The sequence below is a fragment of the Hyalella azteca genome, unplaced genomic scaffold, assembly GCF_000764305.2.
Source record: "Hyalella azteca isolate HAZT.00-mixed unplaced genomic scaffold, Hazt_2.0.2 contig6064, whole genome shotgun sequence".
Lineage (NCBI taxonomy): Eukaryota > Metazoa > Arthropoda > Malacostraca > Amphipoda > Hyalellidae > Hyalella > Hyalella azteca.
The window spans coordinates 250804-275004 of record NW_025936235.1 but is presented as its reverse complement, the minus strand read 5'-3'; the positions used below and the strand labels follow the sequence as shown (position 1 = coordinate 275004).

General features: G+C 37.0%; 1 protein-coding gene and 1 long non-coding RNA gene across 2 annotated transcripts in view; both read right to left on the bottom strand.

Moving 5' to 3' along the window:
* The window catches only part of LOC108675512 (histone acetyltransferase KAT2A), a 34465-nt gene extending 14761 nt beyond the window's left edge, over positions 1-19704 (bottom strand). The window contains exons 1-14 of the mRNA XM_018163533.2: positions 19508-19704; positions 19188-19269; positions 18680-18821; positions 18004-18173; positions 17469-17585; positions 17053-17198; positions 16665-16850; positions 15615-15724; positions 14785-14857; positions 3393-3597; positions 2719-2882; positions 2221-2341; positions 1509-1608; positions 1061-1221 (exon numbers count right to left, since the gene is read on the bottom strand). Coding sequence (XP_018019022.1) covers positions 1061-1221; positions 1509-1608; positions 2221-2341; positions 2719-2882; positions 3393-3597; positions 14785-14857; positions 15615-15724; positions 16665-16850; positions 17053-17198; positions 17469-17585; positions 18004-18173; positions 18680-18821; positions 19188-19269; positions 19508-19692 — 1962 coding nt within the window. The 5' untranslated portion in view covers positions 19693-19704. The remainder of the gene's footprint in view (positions 1-1060; positions 1222-1508; positions 1609-2220; positions 2342-2718; positions 2883-3392; positions 3598-14784; positions 14858-15614; positions 15725-16664; positions 16851-17052; positions 17199-17468; positions 17586-18003; positions 18174-18679; positions 18822-19187; positions 19270-19507) is intronic.
* Positions 3660-4525, bottom strand: LOC108675514. Its single transcript, XR_001931112.1, has 3 exons — positions 4494-4525; positions 3985-4057; positions 3660-3680 (listed from the first exon to the last, which is right to left on the bottom strand). It is a non-coding gene; the product is annotated as an uncharacterized LOC108675514 (long non-coding RNA).
* Positions 19705-24201: the final 4497 nt, after the last annotated feature.

Genomic DNA, 24201 nt, shown 5'->3' with positions numbered 1-24201 from the left:
AAGAGAAGTGTTGTAAAAAGAAGTGAAGTTAAAGAGAAGTGTTGTAAAAAGAAGTGAAGTTAAAGAGAAGTGCTGTAAAAAGAAGTGAAGTAAAAGAGAAGTGTTGTAAAAAGAAGTGAAGTTAGAGAGAAGTGTTGTAAAAAGAAGTGAAGTTAAAAAGAAGTGTTGAAAAAAGAAGTGAAGTTAAAGAGAAGTGTTGTAAAAAGAAGTGAAGTTAAAGAGAAGTGTTGTAAAAAGAAGTGAAGTTAAAGAGAAGTGTTGTAAAAAGAAGTGAAGTTTAAGAGAAGTGTTGTAAAAAGAAGTGAAGTTAAAGAGAAGTGTTGTAAAAAGGGAGGCACGAAGGCAGTGCACGCTGTGCCTTTCATTGCATGTAGACCGCAAGCTTGTTGTCCCCGCCTTCTCTCACGTCGTATTATGACGTCAATGCTTTTTACATACAAATGGTACTTACCATTTTACCCTACGTTAAATTACATTAGTAGCCTATTATTACAACACTTCTCTTTAACTTCACTTCTTGTCTGTTTGTTTGTCTGTCTGTCTGTCTGTCTGCTACAAATCTTATAATCAAAATTTAACACACTTCTACTTATCCTATTGATCTGAAATTTTGCACACTTGTGTAAAGTTGGAGACAATGCATGAATGAAATGTCAAAATAAAAGATTTTAAAAAAGTATAAAATTTTTTTTTCAATATTAAAAAAATTGAAAAAATAATTTTGTCAGCTGCAAATCTTATAACTGATATCTGACACACTTTTACCTGTCTAATTGATCTGAAATTTTGCACTCTTGTGTGAAGTCAGAGGCAATGCATGAATCCATTAATATAATAATTAATTTGGAAAAAAATTATATATTAAAAAAATTTATATGTTAAAAAAATTGAAAAACTAATTTTTTTAATTCGAAAATTAAATGAGAAATTCATTGTACATCTGTAAGATTGGAGAAACTGGATTCTTTGGAAGTGTTGTCTTTAAAAAGTAATTTTTAATACGGTCAAGAATGGTCAAGAAGAAAGGTCAAGAATGGTCAAGAATAGTCAAGAGTCTCACCTCTTTCTGCCTGCGTATGACTGCAGTAAACTCAGTGTAGACGATGCTGGGGTGCAGCTCACAGCCCATCAGTGTGGCCCCCTCGTAGTCTTTAATGTAGCCCTGGTACACAGCGCGTGGTAGGTGGATGTCCTTGCTGAAGCCCTGCTTCTTGAAGTAGCCTGGAGAACACGTACACATTTTAGTATTTTTTTTGAGATAAAGACTTATCGTTCCTTTGAACCGGCATCATATAAAATAAAGTCTTACTCTGCAAACAAAACTATGTGCTCGTTTATTAACAAGTTTTCCATGCTGCAGCATAAAATATCTGCAGTCTCAAAAAAATCAAAATGCTATCTGCAAGTGAAGAAAATTCTGCACGGATAGTCGGCATATTTACATAATTCGACTGAAACAAAATAATGAATTTAGGAAATAACCTCGACTTGATAGCAACTATGCTCACCAATAGCAAATTCATCAGCAAAAGTGAGGAAGTGAAGAACATTGTGCTTCACGTGGAAGTCCTTGAGGTGGTTCATCATGTGAGTGCCGTAGCCTTTAACCTGCAATGCAATATTATCATAGAACACACAGAAGTCGCGGCGGGCCACCAAACAAAGTCACATTTCTTGGAGAATTGCGTTCTAAATTTGAGAAAAATTTTCCAAACACGTTTAAAATAAATTCAAGCCGTATGAGCAAGAATAGATTCAAGGCACGTCAAATATGAGATTCGCAAAACCAAAGCTTTAGTAGATAGAACATTATCATATGTAGTTTAATTCAACTGAATATCTTCAAATTCATTACTTCCATTCAAATTGAGCCAGATAATAAAAAATAAACTTAATGGGAGCTTGCCTATTCATTGCAGAAAAAATACTGTAATTAGTAACTCTGTAAGTTTAAAACATTAAAAATAGTGGACGACAAGAGAAAGTTTACATGAAACATTTAAAGACCTCATTTATACTTAATCTAATAATATATCAGAACGTAGTATACATACACATAAACGAATATCATAGAGGACGCCTATTTCCTTCATACTTACAGCAATCGACAGCGTAAAACAATAACTTTTCTAATTGACACTGGTTATGTCAAAATATCCAGTGTTTAAAAGTATCATCGAAAATAGAATATTCACGTAACAATACAACAGGAATCAAGACCTGCTCGTTGGAGGTGACGGCGCAGAAGACGATCTCAGAGAAGCCTTGCTTCTTGAAGAGCCTGAAGCAGATGCCGCCTATTGGCTGGTGGTCCTTCACCAGCACCAGCGTCCTGTGTTTACTGCAATACAACACAAACACCTTGAAAAATTATACATTTTCTGAACCATGACATGACGACGCTCGATATAAAAAATAACTCAGTACTCACTGCAGTGAGTGACAGAGAGCGCATTTTCTGGTCAACGAAAACGTGAAGTCACGGACGGACACACAGACAGACAGACTGACATGGCGAGCACAATAGTGCATTTTTTCCAGGAGGAAATGCGCTAAAAACACGATTTCTTAGTTTGCAATATCGGTGTATCAGGTTTAACCAAGAACGTCGTGAAGTCAAATGATAGGAAAGCAACAATTTGCAAACGTTGCTTGTGTTTTGATACTCAAATTATTAGATTGATTAAATTGTTTCAAATTTTATTTAATTTAACTGACTGGTCGAAAACGAGCCGAGTGATGTACTCCTTGGGCATGCGGGGCAGCTGGTGCGAGAAGACGTTCTGCAGACCAATGAGCCAGAGCATCGTCTTCTTGGAGACCTTCTGGGTCAGGGAGTTGCCTATCACGTGGAACGAAATACCGCCCTTCTGCTCCTCAAGCTGCTCAAAAATAATCACACTTACATAAATAACAATGAGCCAGAGCATCGTCTTCTTGGTGACCTTCTGGGTCAGGGAGGTACCTATCACGTGGAACGATATACCGCCCTTCTGCTCCTCAAGCTGGTCAAAAATAATCACTTACATAAATAACAATAAATTTCTCACTATGATAGAACATGGGGAATCAGTAGTGAAAAATAAATGGTTACAAGTCTGAGGGATAGAACACTTTCAGCAAGATAGTGTATTGTATCATGCACGAAAATCAGTTGAAATAGGATAACAGCACTTGCTTGAGACCATAGCGACTAATTAAAACGGTCTAAATTTTAAAAGATTCGAAGACCAAAATAAATTAGAATGAGTGAGGCTTTCAGAGAACTCATAAAAACTTTTGAGCGAGAACTCATAAGAACTTCTGCGTCATGAATCATGAATATAAATTACCAACTTCAATCAACTTCTCTTCACAGTACCAGCTGCATTTCTCACTTCAATAGATCGTACCTTAGCAGCCTCGTCTCTAGCGGAGTTCTCCGAGAAGAGCACCTCAGGCCCCAGGGTCTTCCTGGGGTCCATGATGGAGGCGAGCACCTCAGCCACCTTCTCCTCAGGGAGGTCCTGTGGAGGACTGTCCTCTCCATCACCCTCATCTCCACGCATCCTCTTGCTGCTCGAGCCACCAGCTTCTCCTTCACTCTCCCGCTTCTCTCTGCAACACAAGTAGCGTTACTTCATTATTTTCTGCACTACAGTCATGCTAAATTAACAAAACCTTCACTCTCCCGCTTCTCTCTGCAACACAGGCAGCGTTACTTCATTATTTTCTGCACTACAGTCATGCTAAATTAACAACAAATTTTAGTATCTCTATTTGAGCTTAGTGCATACAGCGACTTAATTTATTTGTTTATAAAGATTAGAAAGCTCACAACCTACATACAAAATTAGTTTTATCGTGGAAATTAGTGAATGAGAAGATCAAGCACACTTAAGTTACACTGAGTGGTATTCATATCGGAGTTTTCTTCTTTATTAATAAAGAATGTGAGTTAGAATTAACTTCATAGCAACCAAGAATTAAAACAGTAAGCCAAACCTTTTCTTTGCAGGAGGGATGTGGAAGAGCGAGCTCTCTGACAACGCAGCCACGCGTTCAGCCTCGGTTGAGCCTGAAAAAATAGAAATCCCGTAGAGCAATTTGACAATTAAAGGAAATGCTTTTTGGGGATCCTTACCTAATCAGCTAGGTACTTGCTCGTTGACAAATATTTCAATTATTGAGTAATAATTTAGAAAAGATCCCTGCTAAGAGCTTGGTCATGGCATGAATAGAAATCTCTTTTCAAGGTTAGTTCCATATATACATGAGGGAAGTAAATCAAGCAAAATTTTAGCATTAAATTAAATCTTCAAGAACACGAAATATAACAAGCTTGGCAAGGCTTATCAATATTGACATTACGTTTCCACAGCCACAGTTTTAGTCCTGCGTTGGTTTGCAACCCAAAACATCTGTGCCATACTATCAAAAATAGTTACAAGCTCATAAATCATTTCCAGCTAAGCCCAGCAATCACATACGATAAAAACACCGACTCTTGTTACCTTTGTATTCCGTCGTGTAGGGGCGGGCGAAGCAGCAATAGCGCAGCCATAAGACTCTTGTTACCTTTGTATTCCGTCGTGTAGGGGCGGGCGAAGCAGTAATAGCGCAGCCATAAGACTCTTGTTACCTTTGTATTCCGTCGTGTAGGGGCGGGCGAAGCAGTAATAGCGCAGCCATAAGACTCTTGTTACCTTTGTATTCCGTTGTGTAGGGACGGGCGAAGATCGGCGGTGGCACAAACTCCATGTCCCACATGGGCGAGTTGTCTTTCACGAGCTCCTCTTCCAGCATTGATAAGAACCTGCACGTTCCAATAATTAAATACCTTAAAGAAAGTTGTAGTCTAATGATTAACTGGTCACAGGTGTGCAGTCAGGTATTGATAAGAAACTGCAAGTTCAGATAATTAAATACTTTATTAAAGTCAGTTGTCGGCCAATGATCAGCTGGTCACAGGTGTGCAGTCAGGCTACCAACAAATATAGGAAAGGTAAAAGCATAGAAAATGCTAGTAGATCATCTAAACTTCTAATTAGGATGCTAGAGAATGATGCCCAAAACACTAACTACTGAAATCTGAAACTAAGACAGCGACAAACGCGCGCTACAATAAAAATTTTGAAGAGCAAGCAGTTTTATCATTATTTTTTAACAAAATTTGTCCTCCTAGATTTATTTCAAAGCAGTTATTCTAGGATAATAATAATTGTANTCTTATACACATCTAGATGTGTATAAGAGACAGACTGAACACGCTGCGTAGGAAGGTCCGGCCAAATGTTGAACAAAGCTCATAATGTGGAAGAGAATCACAGATCTGTGGCACGTAGATGTAGCACAGCCACCTGTTGAAGAAACCAAAGGTAAGAACAGATGGTACAAATGATAAGGACATTGCATGGTCTCAAGAGGAGAGCCTTGCAATATGCTACTCAATAAGCTAAATGTATTTTCACAAAATTTAAATTAATTTTTTTAATTAATTGAAATATTTCATGGCCAAGTTATATCCCAGTTGCGTGAGCACGTCTGATCATGAAACAATACCTCATGTAGTTGACTTTGTAGCTATTGGTAGTGTCTTCTAAAGGAGATGGAGGAGAATGGGCATAGTGCAGCGTGGGAGTCTCAAGCTTCCAGTGGTTGATGCAGTGCAGAAACATCTTAGCAAGGTCATACATTGCTTGAAGCTCCTGGAAAAAATGATTTATGTCTAGTCCAAGCTTCAAAAGAATTCTCTGTTTAAATGTATACAAAAAATTCTCTCGCTCAACAGTTGAGTAAAAAAGCATTTCTGAAACTTATAAGCTAACAGCAGTTTTGTCAGATGAAAATAATATGCAAGCTAGTGCGAAAAAGCAAATATCAGAAGGTACCAGTTTGGATGAACTTCTAAACAAAAACTTAAATAAATAAACACTAGGAAAGTTTTTATTTAAAAAATACCTTGGGCTGTAGGTGTGAGAACTTGTACTGCACAAAATTAGACACAGCTTTGGCTATGGTAGGTCTCTCAAAAGGAGGCTTGCCGAGTGGTCCCTCAATAACTGGATGATGTTGTGTCTGAGGAAGCATACACTGTATCACAACTCAGAATAAAAAACATTAACTAAACAACTATAAGTAGGTCAGTGCAACATGTATATTTCTAGCTTAAATTACAAAGAAATGAAGAAAACATCAGTACCTTCACCTTGATTACTACTAAAAGCAAATTATTATCTAAAAAAAACTAACATTTATCACACTTTAAAAAACCATGAAATTCTGAATCACATTAAAAATAAATAAGTACAAGGACTAATGACATGTACTTTGATGAAAAAAAACTAACATGTTAAACTAATTAATGATCAACCATTTTAGACCAGATTTTTTACTTCATTAAAAGACAATTATTTAAAAAATATTTAAATAATTCAATCCATTATGATAATGCTGTTGCTCCATACAAAAAAACTACATTGATATTGATAATAACACTGAGTAGATACCTGAACAACACACTTTCTGAAGAGCTTGAACAGAAATACATAAACACTGCGAGTGTCAGTGTCTTCTTCTCTGTTGGCCATGAAGTAAACATTTTCTATGTCTGTCACAATCGACAGTAAGCGATCAAGCTCCGAGTTATCCAGGTGACTCAAGTACGAGGAGTGGTCAGCTGTGGCAGGAATATGAATTTCAGAGGGTGTGATTTGCATCATATTGCAATGAAGAGGTTGGATTTTTTTTTGAAAAATTATACTGTAAACAATGCAACAAATAGTTATTACTACAGGTAATGATAAAATCAACTTTAAATTCATCATTTAAAAAAATTTTTAAACCAACTTGATATTACTTCAAAACTTTTTGAGAATAGAAAACTTCAAAACTAATGTTCTTCAAGTTGAAAAAATTATTATTAGCCTTCTGTAATCCAAACAAAAAAATATATAGTACTACCTATTTATATAACTGACTAACAAGACATACCATATTATGTTTTCTGAGGCAAATAAATTAATTTTTCAAAAGTAGCAACTAAGGCATATGTTGTGAAACCATCAAGCAGCATCTGACATCATTCTTCTAAATTATGTATTTAGTAATAGGGTAATTTGTAGAAATATTTTCAACTATTGCATGAACAGTACTGGTACCTATGGTATGAGAGCAGGTTGTGCACGGGGTGGTAAGTGGCAGAGGCTCCTTGAGTGCAGCAGCCGCTGCTGCCTGGCTTGATGCCGCAGCTATGTTGCTGGGACAGTTCTTAAAACCAGTACACTTGCAGGATTCATCAGCCTGGGACATTGGGGCAAAAGAATGTGTGCAAAATCAACAAAATTATGTGTATAGACACATTGATAAGACTGATTACACCAGTCACTCACCAACTATTAAGAACTTTACTTCCGGTGAGGTAACTTATTAATCTTACATGAAAAAATTAAAAATTGTTGAAAGCTGACCCCTATTTCTTTATGTAGGTAATTAATAAGACATATTCAGAATAATAAAATAAGACGAGATAAATACACAAGTGATCATTGGGTTTTCTCCATCAGAAAATTCCCAATAATCAATTACGTATATTAAAATCAAAGATTGCCTAAAATAAATAAATACCGGTACTCACTTTACACAAGGAATAGCTTGCCAATTTCTCCAACTTTTTCTCTTTTGGCAACAGCCGATTGGCTGACTTCCTTTGCTGGATCCTGCTTAAAAAAGAGAAAAACATGACTGAATAATCTAGACAGGGGATAGCAGATTATGCACAATAAATAAGCATAAATACAAAGTAAAAAGTAAAATATTACATGTCCTAGAGATTTATTTAAAAAGAGGCAGTAGTACTTATCTAAAGTATAAGCAAAAGAATACAATGAAAACCATTTCAAGTGAATCTTTATAAGAAGTGAATTGCAGCTAAATAAAAGCAGCACAGAAACCCACCTGAGAATGTTATGAAGAATGCTACTATTACGAGCAACCTGACTGGCTTGGCTCTGATTGGTAGTTGAGGCAGTGGTAGAAGCACTACTGCCATTAACTGAATTACCAGCATTTGAATTTGATAGACTGTTGTTTACATTAGAACAATCAGATACCACAGCAGCACTGGTCTCCCATGAAGCCATTTTGAAATATTCTGAAAATAGAAAAATTCTGAGTTCTGGCAAAATAATTTCTACTTTTTGCTTTTTAGAACCTATTAGAAGTTAAAACACTGTGTTGGGTTTCTCCATAAAGGTTTGATCAATGGTTTTGTGAGTTTGTTTCAGGGGTTCCTCTGCTCTCCAGACAGAGGGCGGCTGGTTAGACAGTCTCAATGTCTTGGTTGTTTGTCCAATTACCCCAATTTAGTCCAAATAATGAAAGAGTCGACAACTTTCTTTGAAGCAAAATTTAAAGACTACAAAGACCTCTTGGAGAACTTCTGCTTTTTGGCAGGACTCTTTGATGCACATAGTCTGGGGTATGGTGTTACTAATAAGGGTGTCACCAAGCCTGCCAGGCTGCCAAATTCATCAATCAAAGTTGTTAGTCCAACTACTTGTTGATGATGTTGACTGATGCACTGTCAAATGATAAAAAAGTCTAAAACCTTATTTGAAGCAAAATGTTAAGGCTACACTGGCCTCTTGGAGAGCTGATTTTTGGCTGGGGCCATTGTTTTGCATAGTTTACAGTTTGGCGTTGTTGTCAAGGGGCAAGGGCGTCACCAAGCCTGACAGCCTGTTGGAGCTGTGGTGGTGCAGTGGTGAGAGACTCTGTCGTGTCTCTCACACCCAGCGCCCGGGTTTGAGTCCCACTGAGGACAAGTTCTACCGGGAAGCTCAGCTCATGGTCAACTCAGCCATTCATCCAACTCTGGTTGATAAATGAGTACCTGGCTTGTCCAGGGTGCTGTGTAATGCAATCAAATTGTTCTGGCAGTTCAGCAAGCCAGTGATGGTTGTAGAACTACCAGTGGTACCGAGTATCTGGAAAAACAGACCATCAACCCCCCTCTCAGGCCTCTCTAGTTGCCATTGCCAGGATTGGCAATTACAACAACCAAGCCTGTTGAAATCATCACTGATTTTGAGATGAAATTGCTTGTTTATCATAGGTACTCAATGTTGTAGAAGTTAATCCAATAAATCCAATGCAGTCCAAATGATGAAGTCAACAATCTTCTTTGATGCAAAATTCATTGACTACCGTCAAACAGGGTAAAAAGCGATGGGCGGGGTAAATCGGGACGTGCCTACTGCCTCGACATTTCGTAGAAATGTTGTACCGTTGTAGCAGCTAAACTAATCAAAATATTGCAAAACTAAAAATAGTGGCGTAAACTTCAACATTTTTACTACCGGTATCTATTATGTATAAAGCTAGTCAAGAAATCAAACATTTACTATCTCTAAAAAATCACTGAAAAAAAGCGTGAAAAGTGCGATTTTGGAAAAGTACCTCTGCTAAGGTCTGGAGCAAAGAAAATATTCGCCGTATTAAAAAATTTTATTCACATAAAAGTTGCACCCAGTGACCCAGGTGTTGGTTTGAAAACGTAATTGACAGAATTTGCCTATCTCATTCCAAAAAAAAAAAATAATAACAGCCATTTCCGCCCAAAGGGACTACTACTCTTGACACTCCCCCAGGGCTTATTTTGCGTCTAGTGCCTTACAAATAGCATACAGAATTTTTTTGAAGAGGCCATTCAATAGCCCTCGCAAAGAGCTATAAAATGAGCTTAAACTTGTTCCTGAAATGTTTCATGGTAAGAAATTATCAACAAAAAATGCTCAAAACTGTCCCTTTTTACCTCGTTTGACGGTATTTCTTCAGTACAATTTCTTCAGTATTAAAATATGAATAAGCAAAACCACTCATAGTCACAAGTGATTTTTAAAATTGCCTGTGAAATGATTGTTATTACAGATTATATCCATCATCATAATAATCCAATTCCATGATTTAAGGAAAGTTCTGCCTCTGTGCATCTGCTTCATATTCAGCAATAGACCATTTACCAGTATATTACTATGTGGTACTGACTAAAACCCGGACCCGGACCGGTCTTCTTCTTCTTTCAATGTTTTTTGGAGCTCTGGAAGCTCATCCATGTTGCCCCATGGCAGAGGGGTAGTAGGGTGAGGCAGAATGGCTGATGAGAATCCCAGTGTTTGCCAAGTCTGAACAAATTCAACAAATTAATGTCATCAAAACGATAAAACTTGTCAAAGACTAGTTTCTTCTTTACGCCTTCGAATATTGACGATTTATCTTATGGAATTATGAGAAGTGCAATTTCGAATAGCTTTCAAACTTTATAGTTTTACTAAAAAAACGAGTATATCTGATAATTATCACATTGTTCGTAATGATGGACGCCGAGCAGCTTGTACGTCGTTGACGGTAGAGTAACAACTGCTAAGCACGTTTACGTTCATTTTCTTCGCGATGTGCAACTAAACATATTTTACCACAACCAATAGAACCTTCTAACAAATTTGAACTTGCAAAAAAATCTCATTTTTAACTATTTAATTAACTTGCGCGATATACCAATAGTGTATTCGCGACTAGGTAATTCTAATATATGATGAAAAATCAAAGGAAGACCAAGAAATAACCAAAAAAACCTTTTTGATTGAATATCAAAGATCAGACCATATCGAGAAGACGTAATATCGTTAATAAGGACCGTTTACATGTAGTGATGCAGTACTGTGCCGTTTTGGAATCAGATTTGTTAAAAACGTTTTTGTTGTTTAAGTGCTTACTGCTTGTTATTAAGGACATAATTTTTCAGCAGAGCATTATTAAATGATGTATCTTAGTCTCTTTTGATGTTAGAAATACAATGGAGGCCCTCGACATGTCTCAATAAATAATTGTCTTCTAATTGAGATTATTTCGGCCCTCTGGGAGGTGTACAGACTGTTATATTACAATATATTCTCCAGTTCGAATGTTACTTCAACTGTCACTTCTATATGCTATTACCTCATTTAATATTTTAAACTTCAACCTTAGCAGAAAGAATCCAAAATTTGTTCGTTTACAGCAAAATTCAAGCATAAACATGTTGCATTAACTCAGTATGTCTACAATGTTTTTATATTGATAAATTGTCATTATTTAAATTATAAATCTGAGAATAATAAAAATAAACGTTTTTTATTGGGCGTGCACCTTCAAATAAGAAAAAAAATTTTATTTCAATGTACCCTAATTATTTTACACAGTGTTGAGACTCACATGATTGAGAATTGTTTTGAAAAGGCCGTAGAGATAGTCAGCGTCGTTGGCAAAATCACATTGTTCCTGAGGAGGTTTCTTCTGCTGGGGAGGTGGAGGGCGCCAGCCTGCCTCTCTGATCCCAGGTATGCTGGAGATGGGGATGCTCTTCACTCCTGGCAGTAAAACTTATGTTAGCCCTGGGAACCTGGGACTTCATTGATGAAAGTTCCGCAGTTAAGAGGAATTTTCTCTAAGACCCAAGCATACGCGGGAATCATCGTACAAAAAGACGTCATTCATAGACTTGGGGCGAGCCGGGACACTACGCTGACAAGATCTAGCACTTCCTATAGAATTAATAACTGTAATTCAAGTGAAATTGTGTTTTTACATAATGCGGCATTGGCTTTGCAGTGTCATGGCTGGTTGGTACTCACCTTCACTAAAGCATTTTAAGCCCTTGTGCACACACCGGATTTCGCTTTGTTTCTGTTCGATGAGCTTTTTTATGATCTGTTAAAAATAAAAACTATTATAAAAAAATTTTAAATACACCAAATTAAACAGAAATGGTATACCCGCTTGATTAAAATGCATGTTAAAATAACAAGTAGTGTAATATGGGTAATTTTATTATAATATAGATGAAAAAATTTCAAGTTAAAACACAAGACAATATTTCAACCTGCCGTGGATCTCTCATTCTGACGGCCGACACTTTCCTCTTGCTAAATACCGCAAACGATGGAACAATTTGGACAAGAAGTCATTGTGGTCTCTTCACTGGATCTTATGTTCATAAGGATTTTTTTCACAATCTACCTTTGTCATCTCACTTTAGAATTTTATAATTAACCCTTTCTCCCCCAAAAAATAATACGGGCAAGAGGGACGGTCAAGGAGAGGGACGGGCAAGAATGGTCAAGAACAGTCAAGAGTCTCACCTCTTTCTGCTTGCGTATGACTGCAGTAAACTCAGTGTAGACGATGCTGGGGTGCAGCTCACAGCCCATCAGCGTGGCGCCCTCGTAGTCTTTAATGTAGCCCTGGTACACAGCGCGTGCCAGGTGGATGTCCTTGCTGAAGCCCTGCTTCTTGAAGTAGCCTGGAGAACACGTACACATTTCAGTATTTTTTTGGAGATAAAGACTTATTGTTCTTTTGAAACGGCATCATATAAAATAAAGTCTTACTCTAAAACTATGGACTCTTTTATTAACAAGTTTTCCATGTTGCAGCATAAAATATCTTCAGTCTCAAAAAATAAAAATTCTGTCAGCAAGTGAAGAAAATTCTGCAAGGATAGTCGGCATGTTTACATAATTCGACTGCAACAAAATGATGAATTTAGGAAATAACCTTAACTCAAGCACACAATATGAGACAGCGTTCTCTGATCAATATGCAGGAATGTTTATCCAATTGATAGCAACTATGCTCACCAATAGCAAATTCATCAGCAAAAGTGAGGAAGTGAAGAACGTTGTGCTTCACGTGGAAGTCCTTGAGGTGGTTCATCATGTGAGTGCCGTAGCCTTTAACCTGCAATGAAATATTATCATAGAACACACAAAAGTCATAGAACATTTATCAAAGAACACACAAAGTTGAGAAAATTTTGCCAAACACGTTATTAAAATAAATTCAAGCCGTATGAGCAAGAATAGATTCAAGGCACGTCAAATATTAGATTCGCAAAACCAAAGCTTTAGTAGATAGAATATTTTCAAATGTAGTTTAATTCAACTGATTATCTTCAAATTCATTACTTCCATTCAAGTTGAGCCAGAAAAAAATTGAAGAAAATTTTCATTACAGAAAAAATACTGTTATTAGTAACTCTGCAAGTTTAAACATTAAAAATAGTGGACGACAAGAGAAAGTTTACAGGAAACATTTAAAGGTTTCATTTATACTTAATCTAATAATATATCAGAACGTAATACACATAAACCAATAACATAGAGGACGAATATTTCCTTCAGACTTACAGCAATCGACTGCGTAAAACAAGAACTTTTCTAATTGACACTGGTGATGTCTATATATCCAGTGTATCCACGTATCATCGGAAATAGAATATTCACGTAACAATACAACAGGAATCGCGACCTGCTGGTATATATCCAGTGTATCCACGTATCATCGGAAATAGAATATTCACGTAACAATACAAGAGGAATCGCGACCTGCTCGTTGGATGTGACGGCACAGAAGACGATCTCAGAGAAGCCTTGCTTCTTGAAGAGCCTGAAGCAGATGCCGCCTATAGGCTGGTGGTCCTTCACCAGCACCAGCGTCCTGTGTTTACTGCAATACAACACAAACTCCCTGAGAAATTACACATTATCTGAATCATGACATGACGACGCTCAATATAAAAAAACACGATTTTTTAGTTTGCAATATCGGTGTATCATGTTTAGCCAAGAGCGTTCATGAAGTCAAATGATAGGAATGCAACTACGGTATTTGCAACGTTGCTTGTGTTTTCGATACTTAAATTGTTTTTAATTTTATTTAATTTTACTGACTGGTCGAAAACGAGCCGAGTGATGTACTCCTTGGGCATGCGGGGCAGCTGGTGCGAGAAGACGTTCTGCAGACCAATGAGCCAGAGCATCGTCTTCTTGGAGACCTTCTGAGTCAGGGAGTTGCCTATCACGTGGAACGATATACCGCCCTTCTGCTCCTCAAGCTGGTAACAAATAATCATAAATAAACAATGAATTTCTCACCACGATAGAACATGGGGAAGCAATAGTGAAAAATACCACAATAGTGGTATTAGTAGTGAAACCACATAATAGTGAAAAATACATGGGGTCAGGTCTGAGGGATAAAACACTTTCAGCAAGATAGTGTATTGTATCATGCACGAAAATCAGTTGAAATGGGATAACTGCATCTGCTTGAGACCATAGCGACTTATTAAAACGGTCTAAATTCTAGAAGATTCGAAGACCAAAATAAATTAGAATGAGTGAGGCTTTAACAGAACTCATAAGAACTTCTACGTCATGTATATAAACAACTAACTTCAATCAAGTTTTCTTCACAGTACCAGCTGCATTTCACAATGCAATAGGTCGTACCTTAGCAGCCTCGTCTCTAGCGGAGTTCTCCGAGAATTCTGCACTACAGTCATGCTAAATTAACAAAACCTTCACTCTCCCGCTTCTCTCTGCAACACAAGTAGCGTTACTTCATTATTTTCTGCACTACAGCCATGCTAAATTAACAAAACCTTAACTCTCGCGCTTCTCTCTGCAACACAGGTTGCGCTACTTCATTGTTTTCTGCACTACAGTCATGCTAAATTAACAACAAATTTTACTATCACTTTTGAGCTTAGTGTCACCAGCGACTTAATTTATTTGTTTATAAAGATTTGAAAGCTCATAAACTACATACAAAATTATGTTTAATGTGGAAATTAGTGAATGAGAAGATCAAGCACACTTAAGTTATACTGTGTGGTATTTATATTGGAGTTTTCTTCTATGTTAATAAAGAATGTGAATTAGAAATAGCTTTATAGTAACCAAGAATTAAAACAGTAAGCCAAACCTTTTCTTTGTAGGAGGGATGTGGAAAAGCGAGCTCTCTGACAACGCAGCCACGCGTTCAGCCTCGGTTGAGCCTGGAAAAATGGAAATCTCATAGAGCAATTTGTCAATTAAAGGAAATCCTTATTAGAGGATCCTTACCTAATCAACAAGGTACTTGCTTGTTGACAAATACCAGAATTTCAATTATTAAGTAATAATTTAGAAAGGATCCCTGCTAAGAGCTTGGTCATGGCATGAATAGAAATCTCTTTTCAAGGTTAGTTCCATATATACATGAGGGAAGTAAATCAAGCAAAATTTTAGCATTAAATTAAATCTCCAAGTACACGAAATATAGCAAGCTTGGCAAGGCTTATTAATATTGACATAACGTTTCCACAGCCAGTTTTAGTCCTGCGTTGGTTTGTAACCCTAAACATCTGGGCCAAACTATCAAAAATAGTTACAAGCTCGTAAATCATTTCCAGCTAAGCCCAGCAATCACATACGATAAATACACTGCAACGTGTACGTAATAAAGTATTGATGGAACAGATGCAAATCAGCAATAGCGCAGCCATGAGACTCTTGTTACCTTTGTATTTCGTCGTGTAGGGGCGGGCGAAGCAGCAATAGCGCAGCCATGAGACTTGTTACCTTTGTATTCCGTTGTGTAGGGGCGGGCGAAGCAGTAATAGCGCAGCCATGAGACTCTTGTTACCTTTGTATTCCGTCGTGTAGGGGCGGGCGAAGCAGCAATAGCGCAGCCATGAGACTCTTGTTACCTTTGTATTCCGTCGTGTAGGGGCGGGCGAAGCAGCAATAGCACAGCCATGAGACTCTTGTTACCTTTGTATTCCGTCGTGTAGGGGCGGGCAAAGGTCGGCGGTGGAACAAACTCCATGTCCCACATGGGCGAGTTGTCTTTCACGAGCTCCTCTTCCAGCATTGATAAGAACCTGCACGTTCATATAATTAAATACTTTATTAAAGTCAGTTGTAGTCTAATGATTAACAGGTCACAGGTGTGCAGTCAGGTTACCAACAAATATAGGAAAGGTAAAAGCATAGAAAATGCTAGTAGATCATCTAAACTTCTAATTAGGATGCTAGTGAATGATGCCCAGAACATCAACTACTGAAATCTGAAACTAAAACAGCTACAAACGCGCGCTGCTGTGAAAATTTTGAAGATCAAACATTTTTATCATTATTTTTTAACAAAATTTGTCCTAGATTTATTTCAAAGCAGTTATTCTAGGATAATAATAATTGTAATATAATTTAATAGCAGGTTAGTCCATCATTGCCCATGCTTGACTATTGCTAAAAATTAAAAATCCCAATCCTGTCATTCCCGTAATCTCTAAAACTCTTAATAATAATAAAGAATGTCCACGAATTGAGTAAAGAAGCCTTCAAACCCACATTTGACATGGAAGATATGACTCCGATCTTATTCTTGTTTCAAACTATGGAATAAACTTATTTTAGTCTTTTAAATTCAAATTGAATATACCAATTGCAAAAAGTATAAAAAATTTCACAAATCCTCTCCTCCGTTTCCCATCAATCCATTCATATTCTCCCATTATGAATGAAATTTTAGGTTTCTATAACATATCAACATGATAAGTATCGTGAATACATGTATAACAATCCCAATATTTTTGCGGAGCCAGGTTTCTAACACACCCACAAGAAATGAGTCGATAAGCTTTGATAACAAACAAAATAATCCTCATACATCCTTCACATAAAAAAATGCCCAAAAAATACATTTAATAACTGACTTGGGCAATTTGTGCATGAGTAAGTCGTGTTTGTCCTCAGTAACTCGATCACCTCATACTACATCCTTCACATAAAAATGCCCAAAAAATACATTTAGTAACTGACTTGGGGAATTTGTGCATGAGTAAGTCGTGTTTGTCCTCAGTAACTCGATCACTACGAAACTTCTCCATGAGCTGCTTGCGAAGAGTACTGAACACGCTGCGTAGGAAGGTGCGGCCAAATGTTGAACAAAGCTCATAATGTGGAAGAGAGTCACAGATCTGTGGCACGTAGATGTAGCACAGCCACCTGTTGTAGAAACCAAAGGTAAGAAAAGATGGTACAAATGACAAGGACATTGCATGGTGCGAAGAAGAGAGCCTTGCATCATGCTACTCAGTAAGCTAAATGTATTTTCACAAAATTTGAATTAATTTTGTTGATTAATTGAAATATTTCATGGCCAAGTTATATCCCAGTTGCGTGAGCACGCCTGATCATGAAACATTACCTCATGTAGTTGACTTTGTAGCTATTGGTAGTGTCTTCTAAAGGAGATGGAGGAGAATGGGCATAGTGCAGCGTGGGAGTCTCAAGCTTCCAGTGGTTGATGCAATGCAGAAACATCTTAGCAAGGTCATACATTGCCTGAAGCTCCTGGAAAGAATGATTTATGTCTAGTCCAAGCTTCAATAGAAATTTCTGATTAAATGTATAAAAAAATCCTCTCGCTCAACAGTTATCTGCAGAGTAATAAAGCACTTCTGAAACTAATCATAAGCTAACAGCAGTTTTGTTGGATGAAAATAATATCTATGCAAGCTTCTGCAAAAAAAGCAAATATCACAAGGTAGGTACCAGTTTGAATGAACTTCTAAACAAAAAATTAAATAAATAAACACTAGGAAAGTTTGTATTAGAAGATACCTTGGGCTGTAGGTGTGAGAACTTGTACTGCACAAAATTAGACACAGCTTTGGCTATGGTAGGTCTCTCAAAAGGAGGCTTGCCAAGTGGTCCCTCAATAACTGGATGATGTTGTGTCTGAGGAAGCATACAATGTATCACAACTCGGAATATAAAAACATTAACTAGACAACTATAGGTCAGTGCAACATGTATATTTCTAGCTTAAATTACAAAGAAATAAAGAAAACATCACTACCTTCACCTTGATTACTAGAAGCAAATTATTTTCTTAAACAAATATATAATAACATTTTTCACACTTTTCAAAACCACAAAATTCAGAATCACATTAAAAAGTAAGTTCAAGGACTAATGACATGTACTTAAAAAAAACTAAACATGTTAAACTAACTAATGATCGACCATTTTAGACCAGATTTTTTTTACTTCATTCAAAGACAATTATTTATAAATATTTAAATAATTAAATCCATTATGATAATGCTCCATACAAAAAACTACATTGATATTGATAAGAATACTGAGTAGATACCTGAACAACACACTTTCTGAAGAGCTTGAACAGAAATACATAAACACTGCGAGTGTCAGTGTCTTCTTCTCTGTTGGCCATGAAGTAAACATTTTCTATGTCTGTCACAATCGACAGTAAGCGATCAAGCTCCGAGTTATCCAGGTGACTCAAGTACGAAGAGTGGTCAGCTGTGCCAGGAATATGAATTTCAGATGATATGATATGCATCATATTGCAACAAAGAGGTTGGATTTTTGGAAAAATTATACTGTAAACAATGCAACAAATAGTTATCACTACAGGTAATGACAAAATTGTCCTTAAATTCATTATATTACAAATTTTTACTAACCAACTTGATACCATAGGACTTTAAAAAATTTTGAGAATATAAACTTCAAAACTAATGTTCTTCAAGTTGAAATAATTATTATTAGCCTTCTGAAATCCAAACAAAAAAATCCAACAAAAAAATCCAACAAAAAAATATGTATAGGTACCTATATACCTATATAAAAACAGACTAACAAGACATATTAAGTTTTCTGAGGTAATTAAATTAATTTTTCAGGAGTAGCAACTAAGGCAAATGTTGTGAACCCATCAAGCAGCATCTGACATCATTCTTCTAAATTATGTATTATGTAACAGATTATTTTTGTAGAAAGATTTTCAACTATTACATGAACAGCACCTATGGTATGAGAGCAGGTTGTGCACGGGGTGGTAAGTGGCAGGGGCTCCTTGAGTGCAGCAGCCGCTGCTGCCTGGCTTGATGCCGCAGCTATGTTGCTGGGACAGTTCTTAAAACCAGTACACTTGCAGGATTCATCAGCCTGGGACATTGGGGCAAAAGAATGAGTGAAAAATCAACAAAATTATGTGTATAGACACATTGATAAGACTATTGATAAGACTGATTACACCAGTCACTCACTAACTATTAAGAACTTTACTTCAGGTGAGGTAACTTATTAATCTTGCATGAAAAAATTAAAAATTGTTGAAAGCTGACTTCTTTCTGTAGGTAGTAATTTCCTATTTCTTTATGAAGGTAGTAATTAATAAGACATATTCAGAATAATAAAATAAGACGAGATAAATACACAAGTGATCATTGGGTTTTCTCCATCAGAAAATTCCTAATAATCAATTATATTAAAATCAAAGATTGCCTAAAATAAATAAATACCGGTACTCACTTTACACAAGGAATAGCTTGCCAATTTCTCCAACTTTTTCTCTTTTGGCAACAGCCGATTGGCTGACTTCCTTTGCTGGATCCTGCTTAAAAAAGAGAAAAACATGACTGAATAATCTAGACAGGGGATAGCAGATTATGCACAATAAATAAGCATAAATACAAAGTAAAAAGTAAAATATTACATGTCCTAGAGATTTATTTAAAAAGAGGCAGTAGTACTTATCTAAAGTATAAGCAAAAGAATACAATGAAAACCATTTCAAGTGAATCTTTATAAGAAGTGAATTGCAGCTAAATAAAAGCAGCACAGAAACCCACCTGAGAATGTTATGAAGAATGCTACTATTACGAGCAACCTGACTGGCTTGGCTCTGATTGGTAGTTGAGGCAGTGGTAGAAGCACTACTGCCATTAACTGAATTACCAGCATTTGAATTTGATAGACTGTTGTTTACATTAGAACAATCAGATACCACAGCAGCACTGGTCTCCCATGAAGCCATTTTGAAATATTCTGAAAATAGAAAAATTCTGAGTTCTGGCAAAATAATTTCTACTTTTTGCTTTTTAGAACCTATTAGAAGTTAAAACACTGTGTTGGGTTTCTCCATAAAGGTTTGATCAATGGTTTTGTGAGTTTGTTTCAGGGGTTCCTCTGCTCTCCAGACAGAGGGCGGCAGGTTAGACAGTCTCAATGTCTTGGTTGTTTGTCCAATTACCCCAATTTAGTCCAAATAATAAAAGAGTCTACAACTTTCTTTGAAGCAAAATTTAAAGACTACAAAGACCTCTTGGAGAACTTCTGCTTTTTGGCAGGACTCTTTGATGCACATAGTCTGGGGTATGGTGTTATTATTAAGGGTGTCACCAAGCCTGCCAGGCTGCCAAATTCATCAATCGTAGTTGTTAACTACTTGTTAACAACTACGATTGATACAATCAACTACTTGTTGATGATGTTGACTGATGTGCTGTCAAATGATGAAGAAGTCTAAAACCTTCTTTGAAGCAAAATGTTAAGACTACACTGGCCTCTTAGAGAGCTGATTTTTGGCTGGGGCCATTGTTTTGTATAGTTTACAGTTTGGCGTTGTTGTCAAGAGCGTCACCAAGCCTGTTGGAGTTGTGGTGGTGCAGTGGTGAGAGACTCTGTCTCTTGCACCCAGCGCCCGGGTTCAAGTCCCACTGAGGACAACAACAAATTCTACCAGGAAGCTCAGCTCATGGTCAACTCAGCCATTCATCCAACTCTGGTGGATAAATGAGTACCTACCTGGCTTGTCCAGGGTGTTGTGTAATGTAATTAAATGGTTCTGGTGGGTCAGCGAGCCAGTGATGGTCGTAGAACTACCAGTGGTACCGAGTACCCGGAAAAACTGACCTATCACCTCCCCTCCCTAGTCGCAACTGCCAGGATTGGCAATTACAACAACAACCAAGCCTGTTGAAATCATCAATAATTTTGAGATGAAATTGCTTGTTTATCATACTCAATGTTGTAGAAGTTAATCCAATAAATACAATGCAGTCCAAATGATGAAGTCAACAATCTTCTTTGATGCAAAATTCATTTAATACACTGGCCTCTTGGAGAGCTACTGCAAAATTGGGTTATTTTGACCGGTGGGGTAACTTTGACCAATTTTCGTTTTTTTAACAAAAACTCCCAAAACTCAAAAACTATTTGACATAGAAAAATTTTGTCAATGGCCATCAAAGGCCTAATACTGAGGCTATGTACCGGTAACACAATAGAAAGATTTAAAAAGTTGCATATCTAATAGGTTAAAAAATTAATAATGTGACCCACGAAAAAGAGCTATTATTTAAAGCCTGTCACAGTACCCTCTCCAATTTTTTTATTTTTTGGTCAAATAACTCCAGGTTTTGATGCATTGTAGTAGAACTCTTCTAGTTACATATGCAAATGACAAATTTTAGGAAGGTGTCATAGTTTGCAAATGGGGGGTGCCGCCCACCAATGGGGCAACTTTGACCACCTAATGTCAGTCCTAACGGGGTAACATAGACCGGCTTGGAAATTAAGTTAAAATTACCATAGGTACCTATATAACATATTTTATGTTTGATACACCTATTAATGTTTTATCTTTGTTTCAGACTCTACAGACCACTATGCAGAGAGTGGATGAATATTGCAAGATCTTTGGCGATGCTTCAGTAGCAAAATTTATGCCTTCAGAAGATCTTGTCGACACATTTAGATTGAAATTCTTGCATTTAATATATTTGTCAGTCTTCGGTAAACTATTTAAAAAAAGTAAGGTTTCCGATATGTTGGATGGATCAGCATGTAGTGAAGCTTGTCCAGAAATCAGTTGCGATGAGTTCCCGCCAAAAAAATGTAAACATCAAGCTTACGATTATGTAGTTGCGGTCACATTAGAGCAGTCAGACAAAATTATCACATATTCAGTTAACACTTGCTGTACAATCAGACTGTTTTTTAGGGTAAAATTAGTTATTTGGGGTAATACATGCATGCAACCTTGTAAATAAGTTCATGGCATTGTTACCGTGCGTCTCTAGCGGGTGAGACAAACTCGTTGTCTGCTTATGAATTTAGAGGTAACTATCTAAGTGAAAGGATAATGAAACACTTTCTCTATAAAATTAATTAAGGGATCTTGTACAAAATCTATCAAAACACGAAACTCAAGTGCAAGACAAACTCTATGGATATTAGCAGCTAATTAGTTCCTATCTAATTACTTAAAGAACTCCCCCACCCGCCCCCCTTTCATGAAATGTCGTGAAATCATAAATCAACGTAGAGAGATGGCAGTGGTACCGTTGGATAGGGCAGAATGTCAGCTTTAAGGTGAGACTAAAAACTGGAAAAGCCAAAATTGTCGATTTTGGACCCAGATGCTCCCCTTAAGTATACTTGTATTTGCTGATTTCAAGTCGTAAATAAATTAATAGATGATGAAGTTGAGAAATGGATTTAGACACATGAAAACTAATTCCGACACAACTTGAATTGGACACACACAGATTGTTCCAAGCTTTGTACAAAAATTGAAATTTGCTTAATTAAAAGCCTAATAGTTGTTAATTAAAACGTAATTAAATAGTGTTCAATATTCGTTAGTTTTCTAATTCAAAGCCGTGTTGTATCCCAATACAGCTCACACAGCAAACGGAATTCGAACACGTGGATGTCGGCATTACGTATCAGTTAAATTTGAAGCGCTGACGCAATACAACTCACCACATGTCGAATATTGCCACACACAGTGACGGAATATAGGGATTTGGTAGGTTTCCATTCTAAAGGCTTTTTAATAAATATGGCAACATTTTGTGACGTTTCATCGTTGCTGACGCGTAGTGAAGTGTTTTGAGAGTCACGTGAAGGCAACAGAACTTACGTAACGCATATGGTTTTTTTATAGTTTTTCATTTCTCGATGCATCCTTAATGTGTCGGAATATACCGCGTTTACCCTATGACACTTCCCACAAATTTGTCATTTGCATATGTAACTTGAAGAGTTCTACTACGATGCACCAAAACCTGGAGTTATTTTACCAAAAAATAAAATTGATTTTACCACCCAGTCAAAGAAACCCCAAGAGCTGGGGTACCCGGTAACAAAGACCATCACTTTTTTCAAATTACATCAAAACTGTGAGAGGCAGGAGCCACTAGCCAGCAATTTATGGTAAGTGAAGCTTGAGTATGTTTAGATCTATATTTTGCATGTTTCAATTTAAGTTTAACTTATCTAGTAAAAAAATTGCATCATTTTGAAAAAAAAGTGGTAAAAGTTACCCCATTTTACGGTACCACTTTCTTGCAGAGGCCGCCGCCATCGTTACGTTTAGTCTAAATTTTGATGTTGGCAACTGGTAAGTGTAAAGATTGTTGAATATATCATGTCCATTGAGATGAAGTTGCTTCTTTGTCATACTCAATGTCATTCCATGGTCAGGAAGATGTGCCAGGTGCGCGGGAATTTATTTTATCATTTTAACGACCTGCGCGGTGTGCCGTACTACGTTGGTAGAAAAATGCGCCGTGCGCCGTACTTTAGAAAGCTAAAATAGTTCTACTATTTTAGTTGACAATATACGCTGCATAATAACGCGAGTATATTGACTACGCGAGTCGAACTGACAAATGACAATAATAAAATGTAAGACATGTCCGGGTTACTTCTGACTCTTCCGGTTGTCTGCCTTGTCGGATACGGAACATACGGTAATCGCAAACTGCGGCTGTTATACATACGAAATGTAAACAGACGGTGTTCAGTGTTGCCATATGACTTTGGAGAAAATTTCTTCTAAAATAAAGATGGCCAGGATTGCGCGAACACGTGCGCGAAGATAATCAATTTTCATTACATTGCGCCAACTGTGCACAGCAATAGCTTAAAAAGCGAAAATGCGCAGGAAAATTCACCGAAAACATACATCATCCTGAGTGTGGATGTCATTGTAGTTAGTCCAATTGATCCAATGCAGTCCAAAAGTTTGAGTATGTATGTATAGAAAGTTGTAAGTTTGATTGAAGACCAGAGCATGGTCTTCAATCAAACTTGCATAAAAGAGAAGCTTCTGCAGTGCCAAACTACACAAAAAAAAAGTTGTAAGTGTGTATCATCAGCATGGTGCCAATCCATAGGTTATTCAAAAGAACCTGTTCTTATGTCATTTTGAACCGATCAACGCTTCTTTACGGACCGATCGTAAAACACACCTTCACCGGCAAAAGCTTTCACACTTCTGAAGGTGAGCTGACAGCTACACTGGCCGTGGAGCGTGGGTGGACCTAATTTGAATTTGAATGCATGCATTGATTCAAAATCCTATAGACTATAATAGACATAGTATACAAGTCATAGAGCCTAAATTTTTAATATCTATAAAAAAATTTACGTTTCTGCATGTATTATAATGCTGTTAACATTAGCAAACTTTGAATTATCTCTGATGCAAGAAATACTTGCTTAAATCATTTTATTTTCAATATAAGCGACTGGA